This window comes from Xyrauchen texanus, chromosome 31, assembly GCF_025860055.1.
Source record: "Xyrauchen texanus isolate HMW12.3.18 chromosome 31, RBS_HiC_50CHRs, whole genome shotgun sequence".
In the NCBI taxonomy this organism is placed as follows: Eukaryota; Metazoa; Chordata; class Actinopteri; order Cypriniformes; family Catostomidae; genus Xyrauchen; species Xyrauchen texanus.
The window spans coordinates 5324106-5339105 of NC_068306.1; the positions used below are offsets into that span (position 1 = coordinate 5324106).

A 15000-nucleotide genomic window follows, 5' to 3' on the forward strand; every position below is an offset into this window, starting at 1 on the left:
CTCTGACTGACCCCACCCTAACCCTAAACCAGACTCACTGTGGGGGCCAGTTCCCCTCTGACTAACCCCACCCTAACCCTAAACCAGACTCACTGTGAGGGCCAGTTCTCCTCTGACTAACCCCACCCTAACCCTAAACCAGACTCACTGTGGAGGCCAGTTCTCCTCTGACTAACCCCACCCTAACCCTAAACCAGACTCACTGTGAGGGCCAGTTCCCCTCTGACTAACTCCACCCTAACCCTAAACCAGACTCACTGTGGGGGCCAGTTCTCCTCTGACTAACCCCACCCTAACCCTAAACCAGACTCACTGTGGGGGCCAGTTCTCCTCTGACTAACCCCACCCTAACCCTAAACCAGACTCACTGTGGGGGCCAGTTCTCCTCTGACTAACCCCACCCTAACCCTAAACCAGACTCACTGTGGGGGCCAGTTCTCCTCTGACTAATCCCACCCTAACCCTAAACCAGACTCACTGTGGGGGCCAGTTCTCCTCTGACTAATCCCACCCTAACCCTAAACCAGACTCACTGTGAGGGCCAGTTCTCCTCTGACTAACCCCACCCTAACCCTAAACCAGACTCACTGTGGGGGCCAGTTCTCCTCTGACTAATCCCACCCTAACCCTAAACCAGACTCACTGTGGGGGCCAGTTCTCCTCTGACTAACCCCACCCTAACCCTAAACCAGACTCACTGTGGGGGCCAGTTCTCCTCTGACTAACCCCACCCTAACCCTAAACCAGACTCACTGTGGGGGCCAGTTCTCCTCTGACTAACCCCACCCTAACCCTAAACCAGACTCACTGTGGGGGCCAGTTCTCCTCTGACTAATCCCACCCTAACCCTAAACCAGACTCACTGTGAGGGCCAGTTCTCCTCTGACTAACCCCACCCTAACCCTAAACCAGACTCACTGTGGGGGCCAGTTCTCCTCTGACTAACCCCACCCTAACCCTAAACCAGACTCACTGTGGGGGCCAGTTCTCCTCTGACTAATCCCACCCTAACCCTAAACCAGACTCACTGTGGGGGCCAGTTCTCCTCTGACTAATCCCACCCTAACCCTAAACCAGACTCACTGTGAGGGCCAGTTCTCCTCTGACTAACCCCACCCTAACCCTAAACCAGACTCACTGTGTGGGCCAGTTCCCCTCTGACTAACATTATGAATGTAATGTAAATATTAATTATGTATAGGTAAAATCATGGTTTAAAATTATTAAACTAAGTGTTAAGGGTCATTGATTAAACATTGATTGTGTTTGAACTGTAAGATTAATGACCAAAGTCTTTGAAGTCCATCTTGATTAATTGCAGAAGTTCACATAAATGCAATTGTCCTTGTTAATTGGCTGATGAAGGCTTTTGTTGGCAATAGTTAGTCTAAGCATTTCATTTCAAGATCGTAGTCCATCAATAGACTGAGGTGATGCAGGTTGGAGTTGGCATCATGTCATCCTCTGAAGTCCGTCATAATAGATTGAAGTGATGTTTGGCACCGGCTGCATTTAGTCATCATCATTCTGCGACATGTAGCAGTGGAGTCCAACATGAAGCAGGAATGGTGCTGGATCCAGCCGGTTCTGGTGACCTCAGGATAGGAGTCCCGAGGTTGAGACAGGGAAACAAATAAAAAGATGTAAGCATAGATGCCATTCAATTTATTGCAGAGTAAGAGATCATGATCACTGTTTCTGGTTCTGGCAGACCCAACTAAAGCAGCCTAATTGTGGGTTGGAGGATAAATTAGGTGTATGCCTGGCTAAATAGATGAGTCTTTAGTCTAGACTTAAACTGAGAGAGTGTGTCTGCATCTCGAACAGTGTTTGGGAGACTATTCCATAGTTTAGGAGCCAAATATGAAAAGGATCTTCCTCCTTTAGTGGATTTTGATATTCTAGGAACTATTAATAGGCCAGAATTTTGCGATCTTAATGAACGTGTTGGAATATAGCATGTTAGAAGATCACTTAAGTACTGCGGAGCTAGACCATTCAAAGATTTGTACGTAGTTAACAGAATTTTAAAATCAATACGGAATTTAACAGGTAACAATGTAACGATGATAAAATGGGGCTAATATGATCATATCTCTTGGTTCTTGTTAGCACTCTGGCTGCTGCATTTTGAACCATTTGAAGTTTATTTATTGATCTTGCTGGACATCCTCCCAGTAATGCATTACAATAATCTACTCTTGAGGTCATGAATGCATTAATTAGTGTTTCGGCATCAGCAACAGAGAGCATATGCCTTAATTTAGCAATATTTCTTAGGTGGAAGAATGCTGTTCTACAAACATTTGTAATTTGATTTTCAAAGTACAGATTGGTATCAAATATAACACCTAAGTTCTTCGATGTTGAAGATGATGTAACAGAATATCCATCTAGAGTCAAATTATATTTTAGTGGCTTATTTTTAGAGTTTTTTCGGTCCAATAATTAGAACCTCTGTTTTGTCAGAATTGAGTAGAAGGAAATTTCTGGCCATCCAATCTTTTATTTCATTGATACACTCTGATCATTTTGAGAATTGTGAAATCTCATCAGGTTTTGAAGAAATATAAAGTTGTGTATCGTCAGCATAGCAGTGGAAACTTAGACACTAAGATCTAAAAGCACTAGAAGAGAAATGCAGCCACGATCAGATGATAAGAGCAAGTCATTTGTAACTCTGATAAGTGCAGTCTCTGTACTGTGATGAGGTCTAAATCCTGACTGAAATTCTTCATATATACTATTTCTCTGTAGAAATGAACATATTTGGGAGGATACTACCTTTTCTAGTATTTTTGACATAAACGGGAGATTTGAAATCGGTCTATAATTAGCAAGTTCTCCAGGATCAAGTTGTGGCTTCTTAATTAGCGGTTTGATAACTGCCATTTTAAAGTTTCTTGGGACATGTCCTAAGCATAGCGAGGAGTTAATGATATTAAGAAGAGGTTCTGATATTACAGGAGATACCTCTTTTAAGAGCTTAGTTGGTATAGGATCTAACAAACAAGTTGTGGCTTTTGATGTTTCGATAAGTTTTGTTAGCTCTTCATGACCTATGATAGTGAAGGATTGGAGTTGCACATGAGGGAAATTATTCAACACTGTTTTCTGAGGTGCTATGACAGATGATTGCATAATTCCAATTTTATTTCTGATTATTCAAATTTTATCTGTAAAGAAATTCATTAAGTCATTACTCTTGAGCTGTGACGTAATATCTGGTTCGGTTGAGGCTTTATTCCTAACCAATTTAGCCACAGTACTGAATAAACATCTAGGATTGTTGTGGTTATTTTCTATGAGTTTACTAAAATATGCTGAACTGGCAGCTTTGAGTGCCTGTCTGTAGCTACAGACACTATCCTTCCATACACCCTGAAATACTTCTAATTTTGTATTTTTCCACATGCGCTCCATTTTCTGACCAGCTCTCTTGAGAGCATGAGTGTGATCATTGTACCATGGTGCAGGGCTTATTTCTTTAATTTTCTTTAATCGAAGTGGGGCGACAACATCAAGGGTTCTAGAGAAGACTGCATTTAAATTTTTTGTTATTTCATCAAGTTCTGGGCTTTGGGGTTTATTGAGTATATGAGATAGATCTGGAAGAGTATTAGTGAAGCTATCTTTAGTGGTGGAAAGAATAGTTCTACCTGAACGATAGCGTGGTGTAGATTGAGTAACATTAGCTGATTGCAGCATGCAAGATACGAGGTAATGATCCGAGATGTCATCGCTCTGCTGCAGAATTTCTATATTATCAACATCAACTCCATATGAAAGAATTAAATCTAGCGTATGATTATGGCGATGAGTTGGTCCTGTTACATTTTGTCTGACTCCAAGAGAGTTGAGAATATCGATAAATGCTAATCCCAAAGTATAATTTTCATTATCTATGTGAATGTTGAAGTCACCAACAATTAAGGCTCTATCTACAGTAACTACAAGATCTGATAAATGAGCAAATTCACTAAGGAAATCTGAATAAGGCCCGGGTGATCTATACACTGTAGCATGGGTAAAGGACGACAGAATATTTGTAAATATTTGTATTTGACGGTGTCACCTTAAGCATTATTAGTTCAAAAGACTTACATTTATATCCTGTCCTCTGAGTAACACCAAAAACTTCACTGTAAATTGTAGCAACACCTCCTCCTCGACCCTTCAGACGAGGCTCATGTTTATAACAATAACCTGGGGGAGTAGATTCATTTAAACTAATATATTCATCCGGTTTAAGCAGGTTTCAGTCAAACAGAGCGCATCCAATCTATGATCTGTAATCATTTCATTGACAATTAGTGCTTTGGTAGCAAGAGATCTAATGTTTTGTAGCCCTATTTTTATATGATGTTTATTTTTAATTTGTTTGTTTTGTTCAAGTTTGACCTTAATCAAATTTTTTCTAAATTATTTACTGAAGGTATTGTGTTTGGTAGTTTGGGGAACAGACACAGTCTCTATGAGATATCTAGGTGATACAGTCTCTATGTGTTGTAGTTTATGTGACCTGTGTGACGTCTCATGGCAGCTAGCAGACGTTCGGATTAACCAGTTTGTCTGCTTCCTGACCTGGGCCCCATTTAGTCAATTAATATCATTATTAAGTCTAAGAGCCAAATTACTAGAGAGGAGAGCGGCACCTTCCCTGGAGGGATGGAGTCCGTCTCTCTTTAGCAGGTCAGGTCTACCCCAAAAACTTTTCCAGTTGTCTATAAATCCTATTTTATTCTGCAGACACCACTCAGACATCCAGCCATTCAGTGACACTAATCTACTATAAACCTCGTCACCACGATGAGCAGGGAGGGGAGGGGACCAGAGCATATTACAGTGTCTGACATCGTTTTTGCAAATTTGCACACCTCTTTAACATTATCTTTAGTGATCTCCGACTGGCAAAGCCGGACATCGTTAGTGCCGACATGGATAACAATTTTAGAAAATCTACGTTTAGCATTAGCCAGCACTTGTAAATTTGATTTGATGTCAGACGCTCTGGCCCCCGAAATGCAATTAACAACAGTGGCTGGAGTCTCTATTTCCACATTCCTTACAATAGAATCACCGATAACAAGGGCTCTTTCAATATGATTCTCAGTGGGTGTATCACTGAGTGGGGAGAATTTATTGGAAACCCTAACAGGAACAGGAGAGTGGTGTCTCTTTGCTGAACGAGTATGCCGCCATGACGTCACCCAAATACCCTGCTGCAGGGGCTCTATAACTGGAACCAAAGTGTGTGTGTTGCTCTCTGTACTGCCCGCATCCGAAACAGTATCTAACGGCTTCTCTTTCTCACTGACCTCTACTAGCGTTCAGATGCGAGTCTCTAACTCATTAACCTTCTCCGTCAGCCTGACTAATTCCTTACATTTATCACAAGTGAATCGCTAACTGCTGACGGAGGAGGCTATTTTAAACATGTGACATGCAATGCATGAACAAATAACATGAGCCGATGCCATGACTTACCGCAAATTGTTCGTTGTTCCTGAGCGGTGAGGGTTTTGAGGTTGATTTGAATCCCTCACAAAATGGTTTGTTGTTGGTGGTGGTTGTTCTGATAAGCGGTGCTTTGAGATCGATGCAATAATCTGTGTACCACAGAGGAGAAAAAACGGGTGCGTGCTGAAAAAATACACGCAGTTTAATCGCGATAAAAATAGAATGCGGATGCAGGTGGAATATGCACGCAGTTGAATCCCGATAAGAGAATAATACGGGAAGACCTGATGCGTGCTTAAAAATGGCAGATGTTTAAGGATTAAAGGCTACAAACACAGACTCTAGCTAGGTGTCAGCAGCAACCGGTAAAATACACGCAGATGAAACGGGAGAAAAAGCGAAGAATCTGAAACGTGGTAAAATGACAAAGGATATAACTATGAACGACGCGGTACAATGACAAAGGATAACTATGAACGATGACTATAACATGAACGTATGAGAATAAGCAGTGCTAAGCAGGCCACAAACAAACTCTCGTGCAGCGTGCAGCATGCTGTGCCGTCAGCAACAGGAAGTCCAATGACGTCAGCAATCAGCAATTGGAGGAAATAGGAAAATGATCATGTGACCACAGTTTTAATTCTAGTCAGGGACTAAAAACTACATCTTTTATTCTGATTCTTTCTGAGCAGAAACTGTATATTTCGGTTCTGGCATTCCACGGCCTCGTTTCCAAATCCGTAATGTCTTTTCAAGAAATGCATTCTTATAATTAAATATTAAAACCCACAGAGAGTGCTTGCACTGTGTTCTGGAGCTAATAAAGTCTATAAACTTTACAATAACCAGAAGAGACTCACTGATCGTCAGCTGAAATAAACACAACATCTAATCTGTATTAATGCATCATAACTAACAATAATTCAGAAAAGCACGCTTTACCTATAATAATGTTCATTGTGTCTGGATTAATGCAAGTATATGCAGTAATTATATATAGTTGTTTACATGGTTTTCAACTTAATGAAAAGAAAAGAAATGGCAGTGATGCAGCAGATTACATCAAGATCAAAGCACACGATTATCATGTTCTACTAAAAAGAGAGATGCCCGGAGGTCTGGGTATCTCAGTGAGTATTGACGCTGACTGTCACACCTGGAGTCATGAGTTTGAGTCCAGGGCGTGCTGAGTGACTCCAGTCAGGTCTCCTTAGCAACCAAATTGGCCTGGTTGCTAGGGAGGGTAGAGTCACATGGGGTAACCTCCTCGTGGTCGCTATAATGTGGTTCTCGCTCTCGGTGGGGCGTGTGGTGAGTTGTGTGTGGATGCCGCGGAGAATAGCGTGAAGCCTCCACACACGCTACATCTCCATGGTAACACACTCAACAAGTCACCTGATAAGATGCGTGGATTGATGGTCTCAGACGTGGAGGCAGCTGAGATTCGTCCTCCACCACCCGGATTGAGGCGAGTCACTACGCCACCACGAGGACTTAGAGCACATTGGGAATTGGGCGTTCCAGATTGGGGAGAAAATAAAAGAAAATGCCTTCTATTTTTCAGGCAACAGGAAGTGGTGTAGTTATGAAAATGTACTGCAAATAAACCCTTTTGTTCTTTGGTTTCAAGAAAAATATGTGAACCAGTTAAAAGCATTTAAAAATAGTGTTTTCACTCCAGAACATTTTCAGTTATGTTCTGCCAAAAATTTACTTTGTTTTTACAGTTTCGTTCCTAGAACCATTTTTAGTCCCTGATTCTAACCATCATCATCATCATCATCATCATCATCATCATCAGTGTAACTCACTTCAGATGCCAGAAGAAGAAATGTCCGATCTTCTGATTGGTCAAAGCTTTCTTGATCAGGAACCGAGCCAATGGATTGTCCAAATACATCTCGTATTTCAACACCTGAAAGCACAGACACAGACTTTAGACGTCTAAAATGTCTAGGTTACTGATGTAACCTCCGTTACCTGATGGAGGGAACGAGATGTTGTGTTGTGTGAAGCGACATTAGGGGACTTCTTTGAAGGCCTCGGTTACCTCTGAACTTGAAAAAAGGCCAATGAGAAATTAGAATACAGAATTTGCATGTCCCTCCACCGGACATACGGGTATAAAAGGAGGGAATCATGTGTCTGTCCATTCAGGTTTTGCACTGAGGAGCTGAGAATAAGGTTCGGCCATAGCAGTGGCTCGGTTCAGCATCGTGGTCGGGGACACAACGTCTCGTCCCCTCAATCAGGGAACGGAGGTTACAACAGTAATCTAGACGGGCGGAAGGCAGTTGCATGCCAAAGTGACAAGCTGTGTCAGACTGCACGTACCCTTCCCCAACACCCCATAAAATCGTAGGTTCCCGGCACCCCGTAGGGGGGAACAAAGTGACGTGCCAAGCATGGGAGCAGGCTGCGCCAGCTGCGCCTTTTCTCTCTCTGTTTCTCGCATAGAGTTAAAGTGGCTGGGGCCATCTTAACGCTATCACATGCATCAGGGTAGGCGTTCTTTTCCAACTCATATTCTTTTAAGGGGAAAACACCCCACGGAGACCACCACCCACTCAGGCTGGGGGGAGGTAAAGAGTGGTGAAATACGTCACATGGGTTTTCAGACCATATGTGGGAATTGTGCGGTGGTAGATCCTACCTGTTGCGAGGGAGGAGTTGCTACAAACACGGTGACTGGGGGGCAGTGGGGACTGCCCAAGGAAGACACAGGTCCACCCATAGGGGGACCGTACCGCAGAAAATACACACAGGGGGATTAATCCACAAGGGCCCATCCTGTGGAGCACCTATTCCAGTACAGAGTAATTTTAGTACCCGTAGTGGGTCTGGTTGGGAATTCCTCTGCTGAATTTGCAGACCAGAATGCTAGGGAGGAAGAACATCCAGGGAGTGCGAATCTTGTGAACTCTCCGGGGGAAAAAGAGCACACGTGATCACCTCAGTGGAGGGGAAAGGCGCTATGTGCAAGTGGAATACCCGGTCAGACGTTCTGCATTCCCGATTTCTAATCTAAAAAAAATCTGCACAGATTTTTCTGTGCTCGGACCTGAGAGAACATGGGACGAGACCGAATCAACCCTGAGATTGTAAAATCTCATAAAAGTATTGGGTGTTGCCCAGCCCCCTGCTCTGCATATGTCTGCTAGGGAGGTGCATTGGCCAGTGCCCACGAGGATGCCACACTTCTCGTCGAGTGTGCTCAAACCTGCAAGTGGGCAGGCACGGCCTGGGTGTGATAGGCCAATGCCATGGCATCAACAGCCCAGTGGGAAAGCCTCTGTTTGGAGACAGCTTTCCCTTTCCGCTATCCACCAAAGCAGACAAAGAGCCGCTCAGAGCATCTAAAGCCACATAGGTACGCAAAGCACGCACTGGACACAGCAACTAAAAGGCTGGGTCTGCCTCCTCCTGGGGCAGCGCTTGCAGGTTCACTACCTGGTCCCTGAAGAAGGGGGATTTCTGAAGGCCTGTAAGGACTATGGAGAGATCCCATGAGGGGAACAGGCATGGCCTGGGAGGGTTCAGTCTCCAGGCGCCTCTAAGGAGCCTGATAATCAGATCGTGCTGACTTACTATCCACTGCGTCGTGGTGAGCCGGTATGGCGGCTACATAAACCTTCAAGGTGGTGGGGGACAGTCTCCCCTCCAACCTCTCTTGTATAAACGAGAGCACTGACCCGACTGTGCATCTCTGCGGGTCTTCAGATTGGGAAGAACACCAATTCGTGAACAAGCGCCACTTCAGGGCGTAAAGTTGCCTGGTAGAGGGAGCTCTGGCTTAGTTGATCGTGCCTACGACAGCAGGTGGTAGGCCATTTTGATCTTCCGTATCCCATCCAGGGGCCAGACGTGGAGGTTCCAGAGGTCTGGCCGTGGATGCCAGAGGGTGCCCCATCCCTAAGAAAGAAGGTCCTTCCTCAGGGGAATTCGTCAGGGAGGGGCTGTTGCGAGGAGCGTGAGATCAGAGAACCAAGTCTGTGTTGGCCAGTAGGGGGCTACCAGAGAGACTTGTAGGAAGTGACTACAGGTAGGAAGTAAGCGCAGTAGAAACTCTTCTTCATCTCAGCTGGTGGGACAGGCTCTATCGCATCTTTGAGTAAAAGGGTCGAGATCTCCACACGCAGGGTGTTGGCATCTTCGCTGTGCACCGAGGTAAAGCGGATGCCACCGAAAGGGGGCAGGGGCCTGGCGAACTGAATTGCGTAGCAGAGTCGTATGGTCCTGGCCAACCAGCGCAATGGGTTGGGAAGTGAGAGCCATGCGTCCAAGCTCCGTACGAGGGGCACTAAGGGGACGATCATTTTTGATGTACCTGGCGAGGCTTCGCACCGGGCGGAGCAGGAAAGTGTGGCGTCGGGAGGCAAAAGCACGTCCTGAGGCTTTGGTACTGAGAGAAGACTGGAAGCACTTACCTTGCTCCACACACCCAGCAGGGGGCGGGTTAGTGAATGAGGAGGAGGTCCCGTGTAGGCATCCTAGGGTCTCGTCAGAACCCACCGGCCGGGGGGCAGCAGTCGTGGGTCCGGAGGCGAGAGGTCCACGTCCGGGGTGCCGGGACAGCTGGAGTGTGGCACTTAGAGAATGGCATTTGCGGGCCAGGTGACCCAGGGAATGAGGAAATTGCTCTGTATATTGAGAATGTGGGTACCGCAGCCCGAAGGGGGTGCAGCAAAGAAAATACCTTTAACTGAAGATTCTCCTCCCAGCCCTCCACCAGGGGATGGAGTGGTCTGCTTACCAGCTGCAGAGCAAATGTCTCATTCCCTGGGTCATCCGTCTCAGGAATGCTTGGGAGCCTTCCGGGTCCTTTAGGACATTTGGCAGACTGGGGCCGTGCGTGCGCTAGCCGTAAGAAGGAAGAAGTGGGGGGGGGGGGTTTGGGGTGGAGTTGCGTTCCTCTTTAGGAAGGAAAGCCGTGACCACAACGTTGCCATGGTGAGTTTCTCGCAGTGAGAACACGAACCATCCACATACGCCGCCTCAGTGTGATCACTGCCCAGACAAACGAGGCAGCACGTGTGACCGAAGAAGAAATCTGAATGGACAGTCCGGGGCGGGACATGCAAATTCTGTTTGCCAATTTCTTATTGACCTTTTTACAAGTTCAGAGGTAAACGAGGCCTTCAAAGAAGTCCCCTAGTGTCAACACAATGTTGAAGGGAACTGTGTTGAATGTGGGAATAATATAATTCTGGATTAATCTCAACACACACACACACACTCACACACACACACCTGTACGAGCTGCAGCAGGTATTGACTGAGTTTGTCGTCTGTCAGTCCCTGAATGAGGCAGCGCAGCGCAAACTCACGAACCATCGGATCTGGAAAATTACAGTCCAGCAACTCCAGAGCCGATTCAGGCTGCATCAACGGCCAATCCTTCAACAGACAGTAGATCTAGAGACAGACAGACAGACAGACAGACAGACAGACAGACAGGTGAGAGAATGGAGTCTCAGGATGCAGGTGTAGTGATGCATCTTCTCTCTCTCTCATACCTGTGACACTTCATCTCTGGAGTTCCATTTGACGGACAGCAGGAGCTTGGGAAGGCTTTCGGGAATATTTACGCAGTAATGCCTGAATCACAAACACAACTTTACTATCATTTCATTTGAAGCACTCACTGTTGCTCACGACTTATTTAATGAAGAGGTTAGCTTTAATATTGTTTAATGTCGAGTTAGGGTTAGGGTTCTCAGAGAGAGTTTAAGTGTGCTGACAGTTCATGTTAGTGTTTGCATGCTAAAGCATCAGTGAGATGCATCGTCTATCACACGTCTGACGTTTACACATACCGCACAGCTATCACGTCCTACTGGCCCTCGTCACATTAATGCATGTGTTTAATGGGTATTTTATTTATCATCCGTTCTCAAAGCTCTCCCGTTTCTCCAAATTACTTTCAGGGTTGATAAATCACTTTGTAGGTGCAATTTCATTCATTTGGATCGACAGCGTCCTTTAAAACATGTAACATTTGCTAAGACGTTTTGTTTTTACTAAAAGAATTTAGCTGTCAAGTTTGCACATTTTTATACACACAACACTTTAGTAAATTATATAAAAACTACCACAGCACATTCCTAAACACCTTTTTGTCACTATGTACAGCAACGTTTTCCTGATCCATGAGGTCATCGCATGTCTGAAAGGTTCATTTTGAGGTAATTTGGGGACTGGGTAGCTTAGTGAGTAAAGATTCTTAGCAACCAAATTGGCCCGGTTGCTAGGGAGGGTAGAGTCACATCGGGTAACCTCCTCGTGGTCGCTATAATGTGATTCTCGCTCTCGCTCTCGGTGGGTCGTGTGGTGAGTTGTGCGTGGATGCCGCGGAGAATAACGTGAAGCCTCCACATGCACTACGTCTCCACGGTAACGCGCTCAACAAGTCATGTGATAAGATGCGCGGATTGACGTGTCAGACACGGAGGAAACTGAGATGCGTCCTCCACCACATCTGTATCATTACATCTGTAATAGCAAAGTGTGTGCGTGTGTACCGGTGTCTCCACAGGAAGTCCTTCTCTTGTTCGGAGAGTTCATACAGCGGGTCTCGACTGCACAGTGCGCGCAGCTGCTCCGCATCTGACTGAGATATGCTGCTGTCACACGCCAGACGACTGCTCTGATTGGACAGAAATATTCAGCATCATTCATGGAACATTCTCATGGTAAGTGTGTCAGTATGTGAGGGTTACACTCAGGTTTTACTTACCAGTCCCAGACAGTAGCTGTATCCCAGCTCTCGTGAGATGCTCCAGTTGGCATGTTCCTCGATCTGTTGTTCATCAGGAAACACGACTGTCTGATTAAACCAGGGAAACTCGAGTTCAACACATGGCGTCTCCTGCACACACACAGAACAGAGTGTTTATATAGTTTAATGTATTCACTGTAGGGATGCGGCGTCAATGTAGTGCTCACTAACCTTGTTTGGGTTTGATCCCGACACTCCGATCGGGTTGAGAAGATCCTCCAGTCCATGAGGAACCGGCCACAAACCCAGAGCCACTTTACCACTCACCAGAGTGTCTTTAAAATCAAACAGATTGATGTTTCCCCATGCCAGTGGACAGTGCTCCTACACAAAATTAAACAATTAAGTGTTACTTTACCACCTTAAAAGACAAACAAACCAGCACGTTGTGTTTTTAGGTGTTGTTTGCACACTGACACCTCTCATTTCACAACATATTTAAGAGGGAAATCAAAAGCAGAGGCAGAGAATTCACATGCTGCTTTGATGTTAGTACAGAGAAGTTACAGGAATATTCCAGGTTCAGCTCGAGTAGTTACAGGAATATTCCAGGTACAGCTCGAGTAGTTACAGGAATATTCCAGGTTCAGCTCGAGTAGTCACAGGAATATTCCAGGTTAAGCTCGAGTAGGTACAGGAATATTCAAGGTTCAGCTCGAGTAGTCACAGGAATATTCCAGGTTCAGCTCGAGTAGTCACAGGAATATTCCAGGTTCAGCTCGAGTAGTCACAGGAATATTCCAGGCTCAGCTCGAGTAGTCACAGGAATATTCCAGGCTCAGCTCGAGTAGTCACAGGAATATTCCAGGTTCAGCTCGAGTAGTTACAGGAATAATCCAGGCTCAGCTCGAGTAGTCACAGGAATATTCCAGGCTCAGCTCGAGTAGTTACATGAATATACCAGGTAAAGCTTGAGTAGTTACAGGAATATTCCAGGTTCAGCTCGAGTAGTTACAGGAATATTCCAGGTTCAGCTTGAGTAGTTACAGGAATATTCCAGGTTCAGCTCGAGTAGTTACAGGAATATTCCATGTACAGCTCGAGTAGTTACAGGAATATTCCAGGCTCAGCTCGAGTAGTCACAGGAATATTCCAGGCTCAGCTCGAGTAGTTACAGGAATATTCCAGGTACAGCTCGAGTAGTTACAGGAATATTCCAGGTTATGCTCGAGTAGATACAGGAATATTCCAGGTTCAGCTCGAGTAGTCACAGGAATATTCCAGGTTCAGCTCGAGTAGTGTGACGTCCCTGAGTCGTGTGATTTAATTGGTTCTACCCATACTAATTGATAATTAGTAGAGATATAAAATGCTGTGTGTTATTTGCTCAAGTGCTCATTGGGATAGCTCCATGTCTTAGGAGTGGCTGGCCCAGTGAGACCGCTTCGATTTATCCTCATGCTTTTCTTACCGTGTAGCGTAAAGTTTTGTGATAGTTATATTATTTGCTAATGCTATGTTTTCCCTTTGTTAACCCTAGACCCATGTTACCATCCACGGTTGTGGTGGTTTATGCTTACTGACAATAAAACAATTCTCTTTTGAGTTTACTAAGACCTGTTGTCAGACTCCCCTTTTTATGTTGCGGCTTGTAACGAGCCAGTCGTGACATAAAAATTAGGGGCTCGTCCGGGATCCCACATGAGTAAGTAAATGCATAATGTTTACAGCGTGTTTACCTGTAAATGAGGAGATTTCAGTGAGTTAGTGTGTCTCAGATGGATTTAAAATCCTTCCATCGTGGCACTATTTGTTATTTTTTTTGTTATTTTGCCTTTCTTATTTTTGAAGGTTATTCTGGATGGAGGTTTTAAATCTCTGTCGGGGGTACGCTTCATGCTTGTCCTCGAGTTCAGCGTTTAATGCCGCCCCGAGTCCGGTACACCTTTGAAGAGCAGGAAGGTTTAGTTAGTTCTGATTATAGGTACGAACTGGAATCTCATTTTTCATTTAAGGTGACACTGTGTTATATTCTCCGTATCTGTTGTTTGAGATACCTGCCGAATAAATAGGTAATTTCAGGAATGACTTGTGGTAAGTCTTTGTTTATCTATTAACTAAGGTGGGGTTCGCACCCGGAGCGTGTATGTGACGATTCCTGGCGAAGTGGCCAACGGGATTTGTATTTTCTAAGCTCTAGTTTAACAGCGTCTCACGCGTGTCTGTACTGCTGTTGTGTTTGCTCTGTTTGTTTTCGTTTGCAGAAATGTTGTCAGTAATTGAAGATTTCTTCATATTTCCTTTGGAAATCTTAATGGAGAAATGGGCTGTTGCAGATTGCCGAACACTTTGATGTGGAGGTAACCAGTAGTGATAAGAGACGTAAGGAAACTCTGATGGAAACTGTGAAAAGCGCACTTTCCGAGCGGGGTATTTTAGAGGTAAGGTCTCAACTTATTCATTCTGAAGAGACTGTAGTCTCTCCTCCTTCTGACACGGACAGTTTAAATGCAAAGTTTGGGGAAATGTCTTTGCTAGAGAAGCAGTTGTGTGTTGATGCGTATAAACTTCGCGCCCAGCGTGACGCGTGTGCACTGAAGGAGAAAGAGCTAGAAAATGATTTTGAAATAAAGATGTTACAACAGAATTTAGAACTACGTAAGCTGGAGTTACAGTTTGAGAAGGAAAGGGAAGAAAGATCGTTTCAGCTGAGGAAACTTGAGTTAGAGCTGAATGCACAAACTGTTGAAGCTCCACTTCACGTTGAACCGGTGCTCGCGACACCTGTGTTTGATGTTTACAAAAACATTAGACTAGTG

The 15000-nt window shown here is 44.9% G+C and overlaps 1 protein-coding gene across 2 annotated transcripts in view; it reads right to left on the reverse strand.

The window, feature by feature from the left end:
- zgc:158659 (uncharacterized protein LOC791141 homolog) overlaps nt 1–15000 on the reverse strand; it is a 39485-nt gene that overhangs the window by 16254 nt on the left and 8231 nt on the right. For both annotated transcript variants that reach the window (XM_052100860.1, XM_052100859.1), the window contains 6 exons: nt 12413–12565; nt 12200–12331; nt 11985–12109; nt 10980–11061; nt 10714–10878; nt 7275–7378 (listed from right to left, as the gene is read on the reverse strand). In XM_052100860.1, the coding sequence (XP_051956820.1) occupies nt 7275–7378; nt 10714–10878; nt 10980–11061; nt 11985–12109; nt 12200–12331; nt 12413–12565 (761 nt within the window). The remainder of the gene's footprint in view (nt 1–7274; nt 7379–10713; nt 10879–10979; nt 11062–11984; nt 12110–12199; nt 12332–12412; nt 12566–15000) is intronic.